Consider the following 24336-nt stretch of genomic DNA (forward strand, 5'->3'; position numbering starts at 1 on the left):
TTTGAAAATATATCTAGCATTGACAAATATATGCGTGCAGTCGTAGTAAAAATGTTCACATTTTGAATTAAATAAATATTTTTTTACAATATGTGTGTTAAAAACTCTTACAAAGATAAGATCTACGAAAGACCCACAGGGTTTCAGTTTTGCGTACATATTAATCAAAATATCAAAATTTACAATGTATGTTCGCGTACAGATTAATCAAACTATCAAAATTATTTCTGCCTACAGATTAATCAAAATTTCAAAAATTACATGTATGTTCGCATTACGATTAAGACCGCTGTGTATCATGACCAAGTAACAATATTTATATTCGTGTTGAATTTTTAATCTAAGCATTTTTATATGTATATATACATGCAACTAACAAATTCCCCCGCTCGTAAAAAATTCCAAACCGGAATCCAAAGAAAAAATTTCAGGGAAAAAATTCAAAATCTAAATGTTACACATATTCTACTTTAAAAAAAAAAAAAAATAGTGTAATCTATCAAAATTTTCGCCAAACCTCAAGAAAATTGCTAGATTGACAAAACTAGTATGCAAGATCCTACATAAATGTGAATCGTAAGCCTACAACTTCATTTTATTTTTTATCTAATCAAAATGTTCAGAGCCTATCTTTTCCTTCTTTTTCTTTGTGGCAGGTGTGAATGCAATCTCATTTACTTGCAGTAGTCTAACGTTATTTGGAAAATTGAACATCCATTTTGGCATCTGTATCTTGGTTTACGGGAATGAACTGACCATACAGAATTTATTCCGTTATAGATATGAAAAGCGGAATAACTCTTGCTCGCAGTAACTTTCCGGAATATTTTCACTGTTTTGTTTTCAAATTATGTGTATCTTCATGTTTCCCGTGTTGAGGAGAGAGGGTAAGTCAAAATTGAAAGTTTTATGATTTACACTTTATAATCATTATATCGTCAATCAAATAGTGAAATACTTGCTTTTTTTTGTATCCTGTGATTTTCTTACTACCGGTATTAAAAATAAGTTTTATGTTTAGCAAAAGTGGAGAATATTTTAATAAGGTCGAAATCGACTGACTAAAGCTATAAAGCTGATGAGAGAGAGAGAGAGAGAGAGAGAGAGAGAGAGAGAGAGAGAGAGAGAGAATTTATATAAAAAGTAAAGAGTGAAGGCTGTGTTGGCAGCTAATGACCAGCATCCTTGACAAAGACGCCATCCTTCAAACGCGCAAGAAATTACATTATAAACAGAGGCCTCATGTGACAGATGATTATTCCAGGAAAATTAAGAATGTGCAAGAAACTAATCCCCTTCCTTTTGGCAGCTAGCTAAGATAATGGGGAAAAAAGCTTTGCTCAGGAATGATAAACTATGCATTGACAGTAAGCTGTTCTCCATAGAGAAACTAACAATTAAGTAACAGAGATGATATGCATGATGACGTACTGTGGGAGCAGAGACATAAATAACAGATTGGCAAATGATCAAAATCTTGTGGTCGCTATTCTAAAGTATTCCCAGTTTAAATCAGTATACATGTATCTTTCTAATAAACAATTATATCTAAATAGAAACAGCTAAAACCTATTACCAAAACATTCAAAATATTATATTTTCACTAGTTTAGGTCTTATAAACAATATTAAAAGAGGAGATTTAGGAGGCAGTTGGCTACCTGTCGTCTGAGGTTTCGGTGATGTTTAATAGCTGGCCAGTATATTTTCTATATACATGTATTATTCTTATTTTTCAATTTCTTGTTTCAAAAATATCTTAAACCTATGCACATATTTCATAAAAACAATTTTTCGTTCAAGATCATTATCTCTATTTTCTAAATTTAAATATGTACCAATAGTTTTCAAAGTAAGGTTGGTCCCATAACATTTTTCAACAACAAAACACGCTAATGGCGAAGTTGCCAATCTCTGTTATTCATGTCTCTGGTGTGAGGATATGCATGATGATGTGCATGAAGTGAATAATGAAACAAATAGGAAATTCAGCTGCCCACCGTATAATAACATTAACGTTGTTAACATATTGGCACACTGAAAAAACTTGCTCGTTATTAAGAAATGTTTAGTAATACGTCAAAAAATACTATCACTGTAAATTGTACATTAATGCAAGTGTATATTGTATATTTTTGTATTTATAAGTGCATAATGTTGATACTTTTTCCTGCACCATATGTTGATACATTGTTTGCATTTTGTATATGCCTAATTTTACGATGGGCATTGGCCAGGGAGTATCAATAAACTTATCGTATGATTTGTGTAATTTTCTAGGTAATAAAAATAAGTTTCATGTTTTGCAAAAGTGGAGGAGATTTAAATAACTTTAAGGTTGAAATCAACTGACTAAAGCTGATGAGAGAGAGAGAGAGAGAGAGAGAGAGAGAGAGAGAGAGAGAGAGGAGAGAGAGAGAGAGAGAGAGAGAGAGAAGTGCTCAAGTGGGATAACGTTATCTACTCACCATGTACTTTAGATTCATTCAATTATTTACCCTGTTCACACAGTTTATTTGGAATTTGTACACAACCACCTTATCGTGCAATTACATTGGGTTATAATATTATGGACCAATCTGATTAATACACAGATCTTTATTATAGTGCAAAATGCAAAGAAATCGAGGGTCATGTTCTGTCACATGTCATAATGAATCAAGAATTTAACCAATAAGATGGCAAGTTATGCTTTTCTGTAAGTGATATTGTGATGCAATATTTTATCGATATCCAGGTTGACTTTGTAACGTAACGATCACCAGTAATATGATTGGTTGATTTATACTTGTCTTTAATGGAATTGATAAAGTTCATTCTGACATCGCGGAACAGTGGGTGTTGTCAGACCTGTTTGTGTTTTGTGCTATTGTAGAGTACATTTTATTTTAATTAGACTTGAGACTGATCATGAACTAGCCAATGTATATATCATTTCAACAAGACAAAAATGTCAAAAAGACGTTTTATTTTGTCAAATTAATATCAGATAAATTATATTAATATGCTCACTGCATTAGTTGGTAAAAGTTTTATTCACGTCACATTTTTTCTAAAGAACTATATATGATAAGAGTTAAATTTGGCCCCCATAATTCGCCATTTTTAAAGTGTTTCGGGTACAATAAAATGTTAACTAATTTTTTAGAAGAGTTGATATAAAATATATTTTTCATCTATTTATTTGATTTATTTGCACTCACTGGCAGTATATGACGTCAGAAGTGACGCCATTTCTATAATTCAATCAAAACCGGCCAAAAATTGACATTTTTCTTATATATTTACGAATGGGAAATATAGAGCGCATGCTTGAACAAGGAAAAATTTTTTGTCACTTATTAGTCTTGCCTAGATACATCTCTGATTAAAATATTTTATTTGTTCAAGAATGCGCTCTATGTTTTCGGAAGGAAAAACTGCTTGAAAACAAGCTGTTTTACGCGAAAAATGCAAAAATGGCGGAAAAAGGTTGTCTTTACAATGTCATATTTCTAAATTGTGGGCACTTGAACCAAAATGAATATTATGTAAACACATCACATACATTGTTGTATTAAGAAAACAAAGAATGATAGTAAAATGATGATGTTCATTTTAGGGGGCCATTTTAGGCCCTTATCATATATAGTCCTTTCCAGTTGTATTTTTTAAACAATTCAATTGATGTGGGAAGCCCATAAAATTAAATTGTTTAAACAATGCAGAATTATTTTTGTTTACGTTAATTGGATCACTCTTAAAATCGTGTACTTCATATCATTACATATGTATCAGTCATTCACTTCAAAGGTCAACCATGTTCTTGTTTTCTCCTCTAATGACTTATTCACCTTTTTATAACATTTTATACCGTATAGATTTTTTTTAGAATTCCACTCTTACATATTGATATAAACATGAATATTATGCCTAAGTATACTGAGTATTAAGATTAGCATACTTATCTGTTACATGTATGCATCAAGATTCATTGAATCTGGGGTTATCATAGGATGGATACCTTAAGAATGAAAAATGCTAGTAGCCGGTATTTGTTAGCTCATATGGATTCTGAAGCAAAGGTTAACTGATCGGCAGGGATATACTCACAATGCTTGTATACATTCTTAGTATAGCCACCTGCCAACAAATACAAACATACTGCTACACCTAACTATTCTCATTTATTGCTTAAAGCTTAGGATATGAAACATGACTCATAAATCATGCAGGGATAAACTGGACTGTGATTTTTATAGACTTTATTAAATAAGTCTACATAATGACAAAAATGCAGAATTGAACCCCGGTAATTCGAAAGAAGTGAACATATACCATTGTACAGGAATCAGGAAACAGTGCCTGCATGTACATGGTGTATTTAATAGGTGTTTGTGTTTGAATTACCTGTAATAGAGCATTTAAATTTCAGACGCTTTTATTATTATCTGTAAAGATGAGCTATGTCCTAAATATGTGGTAGAGAAATTGTCGTCTTGCATTATCAGTTGGGTAGATAATACCTGTTCTGATTTAACTCAGTGTTTATACATGTATATATACACTGTCAGGATCACCCAGGACTGAGGTCACCATGAGCCTATAGCTGGTCAGAGATAATCTCGAGTAGCATCTGGTGATGATTGACTTATAGACAGCCCGGTTTTCCTTCAGGTCAAGGATATACCATCAAACTCGATACTAAACAGAAACGAAGAGGAAACATGTAAGTTTTTATTGCTGGATGTGTCGATCTTCATGTACCATATTACATGCATTTTTCATATTACTTTGACCTTCTAGTGCCCGGTAATGTAGATGTATATATAGAGCTGTATGTGTTGTCAAAATAGGATATGACATGTACTTACTGTATTATTCATACTGATAATGCATGCTTATATGCTTATTTTCTGATTCATTATAAGTTGTAAGTTTTTTTTTATTGAGAGCCTTTATACATTGTCATTAATTAAGTGGTGTGAAACATTTATCATTTTTTAAGTTTTGTGTTAGATAGAGCAACACTGGCAAAATCATTATAATACAATTAATTCTTAATGCAGCCAGCATATTATAATTATTACGTGTTAATGTGTACATGTATAGATGTACATGTAAATTTGATAATACATGTACATTAATTATATCTCTCCATTTTTCAACACATGATATTATCTTAATACAGGATACACATGCTTGGACTGATACAGTGTATTGATTTTTATGATCTTTTGAAGTACCCCCCCCCCCCCCTCCCCGAAAAAATGAAAGTGGTTTATGGTAATTAATATATATGAACATTTAATATGATATTTTCAATGTCTGCTAAATCTTGAATGTTTAATCATAAAGAATGTTACTTATCTGGTATATTTAAATAACTTGGTCACAAAATGCCTAAAAGTTAATGTCTTTTAAAATAGACAAGTGCTGTGTTATTGATTTCTTTTTGAATTTTACAGGTTAAAATACGATGAGTACCTTAAAACGAATTCTATAAACAGATACCGTACTGTTTGTAATATAATGACGTATGAATAGATGTAACTATTTCTTTTTTCTGTATTATTGATTATAGTTCAGAAGAAATAGACCTTTCAATGGACAGGGTAAAAAATGCAGATTGAGAGTTTACAAACTTGCTCAAGCAACAAGAATATTAAGTTAGCCGACTAACTCTAGAGACATTTAAAGGAGACACCCCATATAAATTTGACCTAATCGACAAGCAAAGAAAAACATGTCAGAAATCGAACCAAAGAAATAAATTGTCTTTAAGATATGTGTGTAATTTTACATATTTATTTGAATTTCACAAATATATCCTGCAACAACCTTTTGCAGTGGCAGAATAAGGGTAATTTAAACCAGAGCTGTTAATGCAAAAGAAAAAAAGAGAGCATTTATTCAATGGTTAAATTTTAGCATCATGACCTATCATCTATCATGCATTGTTTAGTATTAGCTTCTTGGATGGGTAGTAGTTTGAATTGTAAATACAGGATATATAAATACTTGATAATTGTCTATAATAGAAATATCATTGTAAAAGAAATTTCCTAATGGAAGTGCAAGAGAGAGAGAGAGAGAGAGAGAGAGAGAGAGAGAGAGACAGAGAGAGACAGAGAGAGAGAGAGAGAGAGAGAGAGAGAGAGAGAGAGAGAGAGAGAGAGTTACATAAGATTAGAAATACATGTAACAGTTTTCTTTTGTTAAGACTCGGCTCTTTTGATTCCCCATAGTTATCAGTCTGTTACTGCTAGTCAATCTATCAATTCAGAATCACTTGTCAGTAGAGCATATTTTCTGTCCCCTTGATCCCATTTAGCTTATACTTCACAAAGTGCCAGGTGGTAAAGGGTTTATATGCAATGACCCTAAGCAAAGTGTTTAGATCAAAGGTTAAGGTCATAGCCAAACCATGTCTTAATTCATATTTTCTTTCCTTTAAGCCTTATCTGCTTAAAGAAATACAAGTTACATTGTAGTGTTTTTCACTGACATTGAACCTGGCAAGTTGCTAATGTAAAGGTGAAGATCACAGCAGAACCATTCTATATTTATTTTAGGACCATATTTTTTTCCTTAGCCCAATCAAGGTCAGACTTTACCAAAGCCATGCCTGTAGGTAAAGGGTGTGCAGTGACCTCTGATTAAGTCTGTTTGTCAAAGGTCAAAGTGATGCTTCATGAATCCTCTCATATATTTGTGAATATTGGTATGAAAGTTTGGTTGAGTTATTTGTTTTAAAAACAATATGTATTACCGGGTAATATATGTACAAGTACATTTAAAATTTCTTACACTGATATTTTTACAGGAAGCTGCAGAATCCATGGTATATTAAGATCTTCTTGGGTCATGTTTTAATAAATATTTTTGTTTTACAGGTCAACCAACACAAAACTACTTCAGCAACTGTTCAAGTGCACTTCCATCTTCCAACAACCAATCAGACTATCAGCAGTACAGTCGGTGTCTTCTCTACATACTCTTCCAAGAGAATCTTCTCCAAGACAACATGTTTTCCTGGGAGCTAGACATCATTCCTGTCCATCCATCTTCAGACAACCTGACTCTCTGAAAGCTGTGTATAGAAGCTGCAGCAGTTTTGTGTCACCTCAGGGATCCAGAAACAGGGATATAACTTTGAACAAGGAGGAATTATCAGTTCGATACGGACACTACCATCTTGATCTCCCATATGTTTGGCTGAGAGATCACTGTCGCTGTGATGTTTGCTACAATCATCAGACCTGCCAGAAGAATATTGACAACTTTGAGCAGGATTTGGACATCAGGCCGACCGAGGTCTCATTTGACAGCACAGTACTGACCATAGAATGTAATTGTCTTTTTTTAGCTCTTGTGAAATCATGTATTAAAAAACTTATCATGCTTATTGGGGCTAATTTTTGTGGATTTTTAATCTTTCGAAGTTAAATTCATAGGGGCATAATTTTATTGATATACTAGGATGATTAATGAGTCAAAACTAAGTTTCTTTACTTGTCAAGGATGTAAGTTTGTGGAGGACAGGGACCTATGAAATATTCAGATAGTGATCGAGCCACTACAAATACTTAAAAGGTTCTTTTTAAAGGTCAATTGAGGCCACTGTTAACAAATCATTATATTTCTTAACTGCATCTCTTACACCCACTTGAATTTCAAAAGCGAACTATGGATACGAAAATCTTATCTTTTTGAATTGCATCACAATTCCTATAAAAATTCTCAATGAAATTTTATGCTTTTACATGGCGCAGTATCAACATTGATGTTCTTCCTAAATTTAATACATGGATATGTACATGTATTATGTACATACTAGTAGGGTAGATAAATTTTACGATATTATTCATCTACTGGTACACAGGGCCAGACAAGCACCTGACAAGCTACAACATTGACTGGCTGCTGGAGAACACGTACCACGACCAGCACCGCGACAGGGTGGAGAGAGTTCTGTGGAACAAGGCCATCATGGCCACCGTCACAGAACAACCGATGGTGCCGTACAAGGATTTCATGGAGACAGAGGATGGACTGAAGGAGCATGTGAAGAACCTGATGAAGTATGGGTTTTCTGTCGTTACACAGGTAACTACGCAGGTTTACAAGTCAATACTGTAGAAGCAGAAATAAATGTATTCATTGTGGATTTAATTTCATTATTTTCGTTGGCAGTATAAATGAACGAAATGAAATCCACGAGGATTTTTTAACCCAAATATTAATAGATACATAGTTGATATGCGATACATTTAAATGGAATTACGATGTGACGAAATTAAAAGCCAACGAAATTTGTATTTGGTTTAAAAACTATGAAATTTTAACCCAACGAAAATATGTGCTTTGATCTACAGTACATGATGGATGTAACATTAAGCCAGGAACTTAAACCAAAAAGCCTGAATTAATGTTATGCTGGCATTTGCTTCAAGTATGTTGGATGTTGCAACAAACTTGGGTTTTCAAAATTCAGTGCATGCTTCAGATCAGTCCAGTTAGAGTTCAATTGGATCTTCAAACCACCCCCTGTTCAATGCATTGTGTAGAAGATTTTGCACTATAAACGTAATAAAAATAAGAGTGTGAATAGAGAATTTAATTTTAAATATATTGGCTGCAAAAAATTGGAGAATTTTTTTTTCTGAAGTATAGCATTTTTACTAAATAATATTGTCTTATTCAAAGATTTAAAATTAAGATGCTTATTGGTGCATGGATACATCCTAATTAAGTTTAAAATCAGTACCATAAGTTATAAATGAGGATAGTTTACATTTTATGCTCAGTTTTGTCTCCCTACAGGCCCCTCCCAGTCACGAGGGAACGTTAGCTGTATCTCAGCGCCTGACCTTTCTACAGCCAACTTTTTTCGGCCCCTCATGGAGCTTCACATCAGACATGGCCTTTGGGGATACAGCATACACTACCCTGGGTCTAGGGGCCCACACTGACAATACTTACTTCATGTCTCCGTCTGGGTAAGCTTTCCATCTTTGCCACTGGTATATCACATTCAGAAAACAACTCCTCTAGCTTATAACTTGATGTGCCACAGAAAAGTCATTTCAAATTTTGTGGAGGAGCAATATTCCTGAATTTGTGAAAGGCCCAGACCATAAATTCCCAACTCACTTTTACATGTATTATCCATTCGATGTTCTCATGAATCTGAAGGTTGGATTGATACAAAGTGGATTTTAATTTTTCTTTTCCATATGCAGTGTAGTGCTCCATTTATATAATTACGATGTACAATGTATTTCAACATGTGCCTGGACATGCATGTAATTACAGAATTCAGGTGTTCCATGTGCTGGAGCATCAGGGAACGGGAGGAGAGACCCTGCTGGTGGACGGGTTCTTTGCGGCAGAGACTCTGAGACGAGACAATCCCACAGCCTTCAAATGTCTGAGCGAGACAGTTGTAGCTCACGAGTTCTACGATAGTGACCATCGAGTCAGGAGTTTGGGCACGGTTCTCTCTGTTCATCCTACTACCAAAAAAATGTTTAGCATAAGGTATACTTACCACAGCATACGGAATTTTAAAACTGAAAGTGAGATTTAATATTGTGTATATATTTGCACTCAATTATGTTTGTTACATTGTCTGGTACTATAGTTATAATTTAAACGTCCAAGACCAAGACTCTCAAAAATGTGACATCAGAACCTAAAAAGGATCAAGTACAGTACTGTTCTACTAGTCAAGATATAATATTACATGAAAACAATTGTGAAGCTTACATACATCATTTGTTCCATGTCATGATATGTATAAACCCCATTATTTGTATGCTTTTATGATTTATTATTGTTCACTCGTTAACATAGGCGGGAAACTCTCCACACCTTTTGTTAGTGTATATATTGTACATGTATTAGGCCCTATGTTGGATTGTAAATACATGTTCCTAAACACCTTCTTTCATTTTCAATTACAGATTCAATCCCTATGACAGATCGCCTCTACACACCGTCCCTCCAGATCAAATAAAAAAATTCTACAAAAGTTACGCAGCACTGACAGAAGAAATCAGAAAACCAGAGAGTGAAGTCTGGCTGAAGCTAAAACCAGGAATGGTCCTCTTTGTGGACAACTGGCGAGTCATGCATGGCCGATCATCCTTCACCGGGCTGCGAAGAGTCAGTGGGTGCTATTTACCCCGAGACGACTGGTTTGGAAAAGCAAGACTTTTTGGACTCCAGAACTTGTAACACCCCACTCCCCTAAAATAATGTTTAGTTTCTTTTAAATGTATTTTTTTCGAAAGAAGGAAGTTCATTTTCATCAAAACATTCATGTAACCTGATCTATGCTGAAGGTTGTTTTGTTCTGGACAATCTTGTGTATATACATTTTTCCAGAATAGTTAAAGTTTTTTAAAGTGCAGTGTATAGTTTTGTTGATAGTATACATCTAACATAATCATTTACCCTATGTATTCAAATTGAAAATGTCCCACTCAATTTTGACCTGCAGAAATGTATTACCGGTATATAGTTTGATGATTTAAAAATATGTGATGATGTCAAATCTTTTTATGATATCCGCAAAATGCATGCAAAATGACATACAAATGTGTCGGCTATATATTCTTTGTGATTTTTTAAGAAATGGAATATGATGCCAAATAATTTGTGATTTCTGTAATTGTCTGTGATAAATAGTTTATGTAAAATAGTTTATGTAACATAGTAATAGTTTATAAGTAGTATATATATACATATACCAATTTAGTAATAAAACAAAACTATACATATAGGTAACAAATTATCAATGCAAGATAGATACCAGTATTTGATTAAAAACCAAAGTTGGTGTTTATGTACACTCAACAGTTGTGTGTGATCTCTTTTTTAGTTTATATTTGATTGTATTCTCATTTAGTTCTACATGTGTTTGTGGTAAAACTAGAAATGGTTAACTCTTACATACATTTTGTGTACTTCACATCATATAATTATATGTACAATGTACATGTGTATAATTATGTATGCATTTTCATTTTACTACCATATTCCAAGTAGAGGCCCATGCATGTATACTGCTCTGCTTAAGTGTATATTTTGTATATTTAATGAAAATGTTACCAAGTAAATCATCACATTTTGTGACAATATTGGCAAAAGTAACAAGACATGTATGGGCAATTGTGACTTTTGTAAGTTTGTTGACTTTTTCTTCAATTTTGTGACATTCATTAATTGTTTTCCCATTTCTTCTGTTAATTTTACAGATAAAAGTTTTAAAGTTGCTAGCAGTTAATGACTTGTTTCTTTGTTGCAGTTTTGTAACTGAATTACATATTGTTTCAAAGTGCCATGAGTATTAAATATGACTTGCAAACAGTGTCCCTGTGTTTAGTTTTTTATGCCCCTCTTCAAAGAAAGGAGGGCATATTGCTTTGCTGCTGTTCATTTGTCTCTGTTGGTCTGTCAGTCTAATGGTCCACCAACAGTTTCCGTTCATTTTCTTCCCCAGAGGTTGCACATATTGAAATGTATACAGATAATAATATTTAAGTCAAGTTCAATTTGGGTGCGATCAAGCAATTTCCGACAGAGTTATGCCCCTTAGATGTAAAAAATTCCAATTATTTGCAGTTTTCCTTCATTTTTGCAGAGGATTCACTTACTGAAATGAAATTTTGTGTACAGATTTATCATAATGATATCAAGGTCAGCTTCAGTTTTGGATACGATTGAGCAATTTGAGTTATGCTCCTTGGACTTAGAAAAATTCCAATTATTTGCAGTGTTTGTTCATTTTCTGTGCAGATGTTTCATGCACTCTCTGATATTGTTTACATAGTACACAATATATAACAGCTGTTCTCCAGCCCATTTCAATAAGACTTTAATTGTATGTGAACTGTCTCTTCATATCAAGTTACTGTTGGAATAATAATATCTCGACCTAAATTTGCTTAGAGATTTTGCTTCGATTTACAAGATTATAGACATTTCATGAATGAAAATTTAGTTCTGCCAGTGACTTGCTTTTAACTATATATATGTATGTACCAGTACTTCAGATTCAAAATCCATAAATATTGGTCAACATTTTATGATTGAAATTTATTTGCTTTTAACAACATATATGTACCACTACTTCAGTTTTAAAATCCATAAATAACATTATATGATGGAAAATGTATTTTTAATATTTGACAGCAAATTAATAACATGATTATTGTTATGTACACTAATGTCCAATTATCATATTTTTAAGTACTGTGATGGGTTTCTTTTTTCTTTTCAAAAATAATTGCACTTTATATGTATTAAACCATACATGTTGTATTCACATCATAGATAACAGTAACAACAGAATTCATGAAGAGGAAATACAGATCCAGCTGATGATGGGTTCATTAGAATGGGTTGTTATTCTTTTTAGTTCTTTTAGATGCTTTATAATCCCCTTCTTGTGTAGCCAGCATGCCGTAAAGTTCTTTGACTTTTCTTTTTCTCTCTGCATCTCTGTAACATGAGCATAGGTGAACATTAATATTCCGAAATTGAAAATGCCTCTCTGCATAATTTGAAAGTGTTATGTTTTGATGTGACTCAATCTCCAATTAATATTTACGCTAAAGTTTTATTAGGGATATAAATGATAATTAGATGACTTTAGTCATCACATCTTATGGTTTTTTTGGTGTTCGCTAAAAACCACTTTTCCATTTGTTGACCTGCAATGTATGGATGTACGACCTTATCTTTTTTAAGCTATTGATTTTCCCCCTGATGACTTACTTTTCCATCTGTTCATTGAGCTGCTCTCGAGCCAAGAACTGCGTGTCTTTCCTGATCTCTCTAATGGCACCCTTCAGTTCCTTCTTGTATTTGTGCTTCATTTTCCCTTTCTCATTTTCTTCCTTTGACGCTGCCTTCTTTTTCTTTCTGTCCTCAAACCTAAATAACAAAGCCAATATTTTATTGGTCATTTCAAAATTGGGCCTTATTTATAGGGACAATTTATATAGATTTGTTACAAGTAGATCTATACATCCCCCAAACAGAAACTTACACTTCTTCTATCTTGGGTTCAAACATCTTCAGGGGTTTGGGTTTACTATGTGGCATACTGACTTGCATTCGAGATTTGCTACTCCTTTCTTTTAAGGTTTTCTGAAGATCTTTTATCGATTCCTGCAAATTAGAACACAAAATGCACTAAATATATTGTTTTCGACTTCATAAAATTATATGACACATTTGAACTGTTCTTGCCAATATTATAACTATGTATCTTATAATTAGTTATATGAAAATAAACAATTTCTTCAAGAAGAAATAAATAAATCTTTAATCTTTTTCTGACAGACAATTACTGTTGAATCCATGTATTAGAACTTAATTTCCTGATTCTGTTGTTTTGTGTCGTATCACAAAAATATAAAATAGCAAGTGACAAAAGTTAGCTCTTTATGTGTATAGTTCAAGTCTGTCAGAAAATTACATGCAAGATTTTAATAAAGTCTGTGATGAATGCTTCTCAGGATTTAAGCCAATAATAATTCCTTGCATTTAATTAGGTATTTGCAGCATAAAACCTGACAAACATTACCGATACATGCCCAGGCCATACACGTATAAATGGCAGAGCAAACAATAACCAAACATGAATATATAAATGTACCTGAAACAAATACCGGTAATGGTCATATTTTGCGTTATCGGAGGTGAGTTCAACAGAGCAAGCACTCGCCAAAATTTCGTTGCGGGTATAGGGAATTTTGGAAAGCGCTGGCTCTGTTGATCATGCCTACGATACTAGTATAACAAGAATTTACCTGTAGTGTGAGGGGGTATTTATTGACTGGTAACTTGTCCATCATGTCTAGGATGGGGGAGAAGATTTCTCTGTAGCTGGGTAGTTCCTGGTACAGAGTCTGGAACTCCGACAAAAGAGCCACACAGCCTTTTATCACAGATAACCTAAAACAGAAAATCTGCCATCAATAACACCAAGGCTTGATTGAGTGAACTTAATATTGTAACAATGAACAGCCTGGCAAACAATTTATTAAAGATTTCATACCTGAAGTCATCATTTCGTAGTTCATCTATATCCATTTCCACATTCAACACTTTAGACATTTTTAACATCTTGACATCTGCTTTTCTATAAAATTAATATACATGTACAATTTTAAAAACAAATAAAAAAAACCTTTTTATTATTACATGTACCATTTACATGTAATTAAGTATTGAATTTAATAGCTACAATGTACCCAATTTTTACATGCATAAACTGGGTTGGGGCAGTTTATTATTTTTTTAAATCAATAAGTGTTGAAAAAAACCCTTGATTTTTTGCTATTAGTTGTAGAAAAGAATCAGTCACAGCATGTTACAAAACCAAATTATAACTTACTCTAATGAGTTAAAGTGCAATTTTTGGTATTGTTAAAATTTTGTAGATAGACAATATACTCTTGAATTCTTTATAAATGAATTAATATTTAAGTTTATTAAAATGGCACCTGTTGAGAAAAAATATTTACAGGTAAATGTAATAAGTGATAATCATATTTACTAGCTATCATTCCCTACAAATTCCATGTCAAGGTACATGTACAAGTACATGCATTTGAAATATATATGGCATTGCATATACATGTATCCTGCCTCCATTACCTTGAAGCTGAACACGGCTCGTAAATACATGCAAGCACCATCACAAACCCTTCAATTTTGTTACATCTAATTGCACACCTGAAACTTGCGGCCAATGTGAGGTATATGTATTCCTTTCAAGGTCTTTGGATTTTATGCATTTATGGGCAGATGGTTATTTCAAACACTGGTCTGTGGCTTATATAGGGGATGCAGGGATAGTGGTAATGAAAGAAATATGGCAGACAGTGCCTTCTTACGAACAGTGTTCAGCTTTAAATACAGCCATAACAACTCACTTTTTTGTCTTTGAAACCACCAGAAGGTCATTGAATTTTCCGACTGGCCTAAATGGAGGAATAACTGAGGCATCTGCAATACAATTGACAAATATAATATGAAGCAGGGCAGCCCAAAAATAACTAATATATGCACAGGTTTACAGTCATACATGTACCAGGTTCATTAGGATTAGGAGGGGGTAATAATGAAGTTTCCTCTACAAAATCTACGAACACTAGGCCCTCCAAATAATGAAGATAACAATATGGTATAAAATGATAAATATATTTACATTTGTTGGGGTCTTTGTTTGATGCCAGGAACAGAAGTCCATGTAAAAAATTCACACACTCTGGCACAAATCTTTTAGACAATGACACATACTGCAAAGTACAGAAAAAGAAATTGGTTGAATTGAATACTTTGATAGATATTTTTTACAAAATGATGAAAATGACTTTATAATTTTTGAGCGTAAATGTATAGTAAGATATACATAAAGCATTCTGTTTACATGAATTGTATACAGGGAAATATTCGCCTCTGTTTTAATTTTGCCCCTTTCGCCCTATTTGGTAACAGGTGCAAATTTAAGACTGGGCGAATTACGATGTCTCAAACTATCTCTCTTAAAGTAGTCCAAGTATCGCACTGCGTCATAATACGGATTTTACAATATTGGTTCCACTTTTACAAAGCGTTTTAGATACCCGGTATTGATTTTGCTCTACATCGCTGTTGTAAACAATGGCAATAATAAGCAATTAGAACGGTAATACATGTATTCTATGAGAGATAGAAATGATTAATGTTGAGAAACTCGATTCTGTTAAAGTAAAATGAAAAACGAAGTGTCTGATTAACCAGGATCTCAGGTATGCTTAAATCTTCTTTGTTTAGATGCCCCCCCCCCCCCCCCCCCCCCCCCCGAAATTTTCTTTTTCTTTTACCAAAACCGGTTTAAATCTATAGACAGAAGCTATTTCGAATTTATTCAATCGTCAATTAATTAATGTTTAAATGATATCTAACATTGTTGACAGATCTAGGCAGAAAACTGTAGCAAAATGTGATTTTTATGGATTTTTTCGTCAGGGTCTACTTGGTTTAGAGCTTATAGCTTGAAAAGTAATCCATCAACATATAATTAACTTTACCAAATCTTTTTTTTAAGATGTTGATCTATAGAATAAACACCATGAATTTAAGTTTGAGTCCATAAAATAGTAAAAAAAAATTACCAAACGCAATACTAGCATTGCATTTTTTGTGTTCTATTTTGATACATCAGGTCCATAAAGCGTACTTACTTACAAAAATTTGCGCAAAATTATTGATGTGATATGGCTTAAATAAATATTTATACTCTATTTTGTATGTTCAGTTCTAATTTTCCCAAAATTGGTTATTATTTTTAGGAAAAACGGACGTCTGACAAATTTCGTAATTGTCAATAATTTTCGCAAGGGGGTACACCCGTCTGAGAGGTGATAACAAACAAACTAGCATGTAAACATGCATATTTTCTTTTGTATATGTATTGCTAAAATGTATATCTATCATTTAAAGCTAAGCGTTTAATGATTGAGCCCATTTAGTGCCAAGTATAGGACTACCTTAAAACACAACTGTGTCTGGGCGAATTCAAGACGGGGCGAAACTGTTTGCAAGAGTAGAAGGGCGAAAATTACACGGGGCGAAAATAACCCTGTATACAGTATTTCAAAACATGAAAATGCTTTACAGATAATTTGTACGTTTTCAACAAGATAAAATGAGCACTTCTTACTTCCAGCACCAGCGTACAGAGGAAGAGACCGACTGCCACATCCCGCTCATGTTTAACGGAGGTCTAATAAAGTAAAAGTGCATTCTTGTAAAAAATCAAAGTACATGTAAATCATTATGAACTATTAAGTGGATGTTACAGTATTAATTATTTTCTGTACAATTTTAATTGAGATTAACTGAACTCCATTTACATGTAATGTAGGATAGCAGAAAAAAAAATTTGTACCACAATGTTTATGTACACAGTAGATCTGATGTAGTTAACTAAGTTCAGAGTAGCAAATACTTGGTATTGGTATTTATAGAGTAGTTACCTCTGCCAGCATCTGAGCAATGAAGATGATAGCTGGAGTAGTGACTGCATGGCGGAAATCAGAAGTAGGAAATAATATGGCAACTAGTTTCAAAAGCATCAACTGTAAGGAAATAAGATATCATTTTGTAAGACACAAGTCAATCATTCTGCAGTGGACAATCACATTCTTTTCCTGTCAATCATGTTTGCCACAATATACTGTGGATCACCCATGTAGTAAATTTTTGATATTATACTATACAATGACATCATCAAGAGTCAAGAAAAATTGCTGAAATGTCTTTACTACCCAAGCCTATAAATAGGGATAGCACAAAACAGGTTGTTCAAACATGTGAAAAAGAAAAGAATGTCCTTCAATATGTAATTGTACCGATATATGTATTTTTTCCAACTCACTGTGTGTTTCCCTTCCTCATTGATAAAAAACCCACAGAACTCATCGGAAAAAAAAATCATGTACCATTGCAAATCATGACAGATCCTAAACTGTGGAATCATCTAAATTCGTGGGGGCCAATTTTCGCGGATAGTGGGTTTTTTACTTATTCATGGAGATTTAATTTCATGGGTGCGTCAGTTTTCACTTTTAGTAAAAAAGAACACTCTTTCTAAATTTTTTTTGTTGAGGATGTAAATTCGTGGGGAAGGGCTACCCACGAATACTACAAAAATTGAGCCACCAGGAATTCTAATGATTCCACAGTATTTGCTGGCGATAGTACACTGTAATACATAATAATGTGTGCTGTTCCTTACAGTATCTAGGGCAGGATAGAGTCCTCTCCCTTTCCTACTATCACAGATGGCCTGGAACTCCTGCTGCCTCTCCGTGATCTGGTCCACTAACACCTGGGCGGCGGACACCTGGGACCCCTGACACAGCTCGTACAGGTGGGGCACCAGCTTGTCCATCAGCTGGAGCTGTGGGGGCTGTTGTAGGGCAAGGTCAGCAAAGTACTGGACCAGGCAGGAGAACAGGGTCTGTACAATACAAGGTACATAGTTGTATGAGGAAATAAAACACCTCAACAAAATTTAGCATATTTTTTTCTTCATATTTTTCACACCATGGTATATAATAAGATACAGAAATACTCATGTAGGACTCATTCTTCCAAAGATAATACATGTAATAATGACTACTACAATTGATCTTTGTATTTTTATAATTAAGTCTTATTTTTTTCTTAGCTGAGATTTAGCTTGGCTTGATATTTGGACTGATGCCTTCATTGACATGTAGCTACAAAAATTTAGCCAAGCTTAAACTCAGCAGAAATTATGTCTTAGTATTTTAACAACTTTCATTGAAAAGTTCCAAATACATGTAGTTCTGATATTACTACATATTATTTATACCTCTAGTTTCTGTTTGTTTCCCTCTGCCAGGCTGACGTGGTGACATTTCCTGAGTCGGGTTATAATGGTCAGCTGATCTTTCTCGCTGTGCTCTTGTAACAAGTCCAGCAACTCATCGTAATCTTTGGGTGCTGAAAGGCAAAGGGATTTTAAGCATTCATATTAAGGGTATAAAGACTGAAGTTTACAAACTATTGGTAAATTGATGCTGACACAATGAACTTTATATGAATGAATGAAAGACTATGCAGCTAAAATTATTTAATTGGATGATAAGAATAATCTTTGAATAAAAATAGTAATGAAAGACTATGCAGCTAAAATTATTTAATTGGGTGATAAGCATAATCTCTGAATAAAAATAGTGAATTTATTTTTAACATTTGCAATAAAATAAATACCTGGGAAAGTGTAAGGAAGCTCCTTCCGTGCCTCATCCATGACTTTCTTCCTTTCCTGCAACAAGATTAAGTGTAAAATCAACAATATTCCATTCACTACATATGCATAACAAATTGCAACAGTGACAAATTCAGAAAATACAGCAGTGACAAACATAATTAACCTTGAGGTCTAGTGTTGATTTTTTGGGTTGGCTTACTGTCGGTTTCTCACTGTCCGAATCTCCTTCATTTTCTGAATCAATGTCTTTGTAACTGTCATCATCAGAATCATCATCAGAACCTGTTTTTTTTAAATTTGAGATATGATATTATTAAGCAATTAACAATTACTTAGTAAAAGAAAAAATCCGCACATTTTATGGTTACATTATGAAACTTCTCATGGAGATACATGTACATATGGTCTTAATTAAATGGCCACAACCATACCCCTCTTTCAATGTTTAGAATTAAACCACCTTAAGTGAAATTTGCCAAACCTTCATTGTCCTCTTCATTGTCATTTCCTTCGACATCATCTTTATCTTTTTCACTCTCCTCACCATCTTCCTCCTCTTCACTCTCTTCTTCATCATCATCATCACCATCATCATCTTCTTTATCCTCGTCATCCTCACTTTCTTCTTCTTCATCATTTTCATCTTCACTCTCATCTCCATTCATCTTCATTTTTCCGTCTTTGAACACTGCATGGAATCGAGGTTGAATATCCACAGAAAAGCTGCAAAAAAATTAAATAACTAAGTTGTATGCATCACTTCACCAAACAACTGAATAAAAAGATAAAAATATTGTATATTGATTATATTTCATTTGATATTTATTCATATTCTTAACATATTTTTAATATTACATAATCCTGTTCATCATTAGAAATGAAGTCTATGTTTGTTACAAATAGCAATGTCTTACTTGTCATTGAGATCATCAGCAGAGAAATGAACCCTCTTCTTTTCTTCCTCCTCTTCAACTGCTATTCCCTTCATTCTTCTGTGACGGTCAGCCTTCACAAAAATTAGAATAATGTTAACAATGAAAGTGGAATTAAAATGCCAACACATCACATCACTTAATAATTTATATATTAGGGTAATTTACCTCAAGTTTGTCAAGTCTTTCTTTCTCTTCCTTTGCCAGTTCTTCCTCAGATTTCAGTTTGTCTGTGGCCTGCATAAATATATTCAAAAAAGGACTATATTAATGAATGGTTCTTGGAATTCACATACCTGTACACTGGATTTTATCAATGTTTTCTGCTGAATATTAAAGTTTAAAGACATCAGTTGGAAATCATCATCTCACCTTGCCCTTCATTTCAAACTTGAGTTCCCTCACTGCAATGTCAAAATCGTCTGCTTTACTTGGGAAATTATCCTCAGGGCCTCTCTGTAATATTAAGAACATTAAATTTAAACATTCTTAACTATAAAATTAACTTGATACTCATCATAATTCATCACATGCAGCAATATATACACTGTACAAACATATAAACAATCGGCTTTATGTTCTGTCAGTAATTCATTTTGTTGGTGTTGTTAATACAAACCTTGTCTGATCCAGACATGAGCTTCATAACATCTTTCCATTCAGCATCCAACTTTTCTGTTAGTTCCCTTGTTTTCTCTTTCTCTGCTTGACGTTCATACTGAAATAAGAGTCAACAATTTGAAGAAAAAAAACCAATCAGATACACCCTCCTGGGGAAATTCAGGAAATCAGCAAACAAAGAATCAACAATTTGAAATAAAAAAAAAACAATCAGAGACTCCCTCTCAGAGAAAGTTCAGGAAATCAGCAAACAAATGAATGAATACATGTACATTTACCAACCTTTTCCTTTTTTGACTTGGCAATTATTTCTTCCATTCTCTCTTTCCAGCTCTTTTGTTTCTGTCCACCTAACTCTTCATGGTTACTGTTTGTCATAAAGCCACCAAAGTGTTCCTTTGCCACCATATCAGCTGAAAGCAACAAGCACAACAATTGTTAGTGATATGTGTCATTTTAAGGTTTATACAGAGTTGTCTCCCTCAGAGAGCTAATTGCATTAGCACCTTTTGTATACTAGACTTGTTTACAGAAAAAAGTACATTGCTTGTTAAACGTACTGGGTAAATGTCCCCTTAGTCTGTCAAAGTTAAGAAGTGAACAATAGTTTCTTGATATATATGTACATCTTTTAAAAGTAATAAACATAAAAAAAGTTAAGGTCTTTTAAAGAATGTAGCCCTCTCACAATTATTTTTTAGGGAATGGTAGGGGGAGGGGAGAGGGCTGCCCTCTCCAGAAAACATCAGATTAAAAAAAATCAGAGAGGGCTACATTAATGCATCTTTCAAAGGGGAGAAAGGGCAATTGTTGATCCCGATCAGTTCTGGAGGTTATTATAGATATTATTAATCAATAGTGGAAGAACAGACAAAGAGATGGCCCTAGATTAGGGCATTAATTATTGAATATGCATGCCTGACATAAAGAAAATCCTGGCACAGTTCAAAAGTTTGAACCAATTATCCAAGTTTTAACAAACAGAACTGGAAGACAGTTGAAACAAAGACATTTTGCCACACTCAAAATTTTTGGAGGCCAAAAAAAAAAAATAAATTACATAATATGACTGACCATCAATCCTGCCACCATCTTCTTCATCTTCACTGACGAGTGGCTCCTCAAACTTCTCAATGGAGGAAAGAGACTGGCCAAAGTGGGTCAGATCATCCTCGTCTTCATTCAGGCTGAACTTGTTTGTTTTCTCCTTCTGAGAAATAAATTTGAAATCAGTGTCATACAAATGTATTACCATAAACCAAGTACAATGTATTATCTACAAGTACACCTGTGGATAAAGATATCCATATATTTTACTGTTCATTTGTTATTTGTATTACTCTGCGCAAAAACTAATTGTTGGAATCTAGAAGATAAATCTTTATCTGACAATTTAGGAATAAACGATGATGCATATTTGATACATGTACATATTTTAAAGCCTAAAATTCTGCCTGGGGAATCAGGTGTTCTCTGTATGAGCATTACTGTGAAAATATTATAGTACCGGTACATGTATTGTCATTGGAGTTTTGAAGTCTAACTCTCTATGTTCAAAATCAATCTAAACTTACTGCTCTTTCCATGGCAAATCTCTTCATCATTTTCTCCTCTACACTGAGTGATGTGTCATTCTCACCAAACCTTTTGTCAATAAATTTATTGCTTTTGAACCTTTGGTTATATTCCTGAAGTAATGTGGCTTTTCTCTAAATATGACAGAAAGAAAATATTGTCAATTCAACTGGGTACACCGTGATGTTCAACAAACAGTTTGTACACAAGAATCTAGCTAACCTTTTGGATTCCTTTAGATCTTGATAGCCCTGGCATCCCTCTGTCATGCTTGGATACTTTACGGCCCATTACTTTCTGTTTCTGTCGATTTATCTTGATCTCAAATGGGTTTACTTTCTTTTCTGGATCTCGCTTTTTATTCCTTGTTTTATCCGCAAGATTTTTCTTCTTTTTGGCCATATTTATCCTCTTTTAAAATATCAATCTCAATTCTTATATATTTCTACGGATGAATACTAGAGGTCGTCTGGCAATGGTCTCTGAAAAAACATCTTTACAAATAAACTTTGTGAATGATTCTGCTGAACTTATTTATGCATGTTTCGGCCATCTTTATAAACCATACAGACTTATTCAAAGATATGAACTTTATATCTATACTACTATATTAAAATAATAGACTCCAGTTTAATCTTAAAGCTTGGTTATGTAAATGTCAACAATACGGTGTGACGATGTAGGCCATTTCGTAAACAGTGGTAAATGTCCTATACAGGCATGTAGCATCGTTTTTGAAAGTGGGGGGCCAGACTCATCCCAAAAAATCTTGATAAGCAGTGTGTGAAGCTACGGGTCAAATTTAGTAAAATAAATAAGATTTACTGAATCAAAATGTGGTAGAGTCTAAGTCATGTTGGAGACCAACCCATGTTTAGTGGTTTAACTCCAATTTTGTGGATGAATGATATACTTTTTTTATCTATCGAACGGGACTCTTTTTTAAAATCTTCTTGGATTAAGTCTTCCAGAAGAAAAAGTGCATCATGTTTACCACCATGGCATTGTTATTTTACATATGTACCTTTGTTTAAAAAACTCTATGTGTCAATATTTGCGCTCAGGTGTTAAAAACAAAGGTCGAAATGAAATGCATTCAAAAGTTGCTTAGTGTCTGTCCTAAGATATTTTTGCTGCATATTTTCTTAGATTATTCGATATTTATAAATACCTCTTGATTCAGACGATGTTCATTCAAAAGATTGAAAAAATCCCAAGATTTCCCTTTTGAAACGCCCTCTCAAGCTTGTCAGGTTTCAATACACGGCTAAAAATGGAATGTCTACGGGGATTTTGCATTGCATCAGCTATAATTAAGCCCCAATGATAATGTTAAAAAATTGTGCGAGTTATTCCGAGTGACTTCCGAATGGAGAAAAGATGTCAACATTCCCCATTATGAATCTCCGTAGGAATATTGTTTTCATTCCTGTGAATTTTTATGAGGGAAAAATGATAATGTGTGAATGAAATTATCTTGGAAATTTTCCCTTTCATCGATATCAATTGCACTTCTTTCAAAGGTATGTGTATTTTACTAAAAATCGTCCAAATATTCAGCAAAAATATCTTGGGACAAACTATAAGAGTTTCTTTCTTAAAAAAAAAATTGATTTTATTCAAAATATATCATCAGGTTGGACACCCACCCCCGTTTGGTGGTTGGAGTCCCATTTGGTGGTTAAATGCCTAAATGGTATACCTATTTTACCTACCAAATGGGACTCATTTTTCATTCAACTCAGATAACGTTTTTCTGGAGAAAAGGCGCATCACGTTTATTACCGGGGTAAGTACTCCGACATGTTTACTTCATGATTAAACATTCGTTTAAAAAATTTTATGTGTCGATTTTTCCACACATTTTTGGCATTTAACCACCAAATGGGACTCCAACTACCAAACGGGGGTTGGTGCCCAACCTGATCACGGCTTCATTCCTCAGACTCTTTACTTTTTTATTCCTGCACTTTTGCATTCCAGCAATCTTTGGCTATAGAGGGTTTGTAACTAATCTTGATTGGTAGAGTGCTTAATTTGTATGCCAGAGGACCTGGGTTCAAACCCCAGATGGTCTACATCTGTCCTTGTTACAAAAATATAGCCCTATGCTTACTTGTGAAGAAAAGTGGATGAAGGCTATGCTGTACAGTAATGGAACAAAATATCTACCCACTTAAAATGTAAATAAGTATATCATAACATCCAATCAAATTCTAATCACGGCAAAACGCTTAAATTCACAGAGATCAACGGAAAACAAAACAGTACCTTCTCACATGTGTATGGAAGCCGCCATTTTGTCAGTTGTGGTAACTTGTTCTTGTATTTGTCGTGGACACCCCCCCCTCCCCCAATCCCCAGGGCCTCCTCCACCTTCTTAAAGAAGAAAAAATATGCAAAGTGTTTTCAACGGATCAAT

General features: G+C 33.8%; 2 protein-coding genes across 2 annotated transcripts; one reads left to right on the forward strand and one right to left on the reverse strand.

The window, feature by feature from the left end:
* Window positions 1-756: 756 nt before the first annotated feature.
* Window positions 757-11357, forward strand: LOC105348070 (trimethyllysine dioxygenase, mitochondrial). Its single transcript, XM_011457375.4, has 7 exons — window positions 757-887; window positions 4553-4707; window positions 6875-7329; window positions 7864-8087; window positions 8805-8980; window positions 9297-9521; window positions 9947-11357. Coding segments are annotated over exons 2-7 (1356 nt in total). The 5' UTR covers window positions 757-887; window positions 4553-4705; the 3' UTR covers window positions 10221-11357.
* A 707-nt stretch (window positions 11358-12064) lies between these two features.
* Window positions 12065-24266, reverse strand: LOC105348079 (nucleolar protein 14). Its single transcript, XM_034473943.2, has 23 exons — window positions 24186-24266; window positions 22137-22396; window positions 21914-22048; window positions 21414-21549; window positions 20622-20752; window positions 20338-20436; window positions 20091-20174; window positions 19887-19955; window positions 19701-19792; window positions 19268-19509; window positions 18950-19068; window positions 18786-18840; window positions 18385-18515; window positions 17782-18006; window positions 17021-17122; window positions 16705-16767; window positions 15208-15298; window positions 14933-15005; window positions 14053-14136; window positions 13805-13949; window positions 13039-13160; window positions 12765-12923; window positions 12065-12488 (listed from the first exon to the last, which is right to left on the reverse strand). The coding sequence occupies exons 2-23, from the start codon at window positions 22314-22316 to the stop codon at window positions 12380-12382; spliced, it is 2646 nt and encodes an 881-aa protein (XP_034329834.2). The 5' UTR covers window positions 22317-22396; window positions 24186-24266; the 3' UTR covers window positions 12065-12379.
* Between the last annotated feature and the right edge of the window lie 70 nt (window positions 24267-24336).

This window comes from Magallana gigas, chromosome 8 (genome assembly GCF_963853765.1).
Source record: "Magallana gigas chromosome 8, xbMagGiga1.1, whole genome shotgun sequence".
Lineage (NCBI taxonomy): Eukaryota > Metazoa > Mollusca > Bivalvia > Ostreida > Ostreidae > Magallana > Magallana gigas.

What these genes read in the sequence shown, in the direction of transcription:
- LOC105348070 (XM_011457375.4), top strand. An exon ending in CACAGTACTGACCATAGAAT is followed by an intron (nt 7,330 to 7,863) that starts GTAATTGTCTTT and finishes ACTGGTACACAG; the next exon opens with GGCCAGACAAGCACCTGACA. An exon ending in AAAAAAATGTTTAGCATAAG is followed by an intron (nt 9,522 to 9,946) that starts GTATACTTACCA and finishes TTTCAATTACAG; the next exon opens with ATTCAATCCCTATGACAGAT.
- LOC105348079 (XM_034473943.2), bottom strand. Translation starts at nt 22,316, where the DNA reads ATGGCCAAAAAGAAGAAAAATCTTGCGGATAAAACAAGGAATAAAAAG. An exon ending in GATTTGCCATGGAAAGAGCA is followed by an intron (nt 21,550 to 21,913) that starts GTAAGTTTAGAT and finishes TTTATTTCTCAG; the next exon opens with AAGGAGAAAACAAACAAGTT. An exon ending in AATCAACACTAGACCTCAAG is followed by an intron (nt 18,841 to 18,949) that starts GTTAATTATGTT and finishes ATCTTGTTGCAG; the next exon opens with GAAAGGAAGAAAGTCATGGA.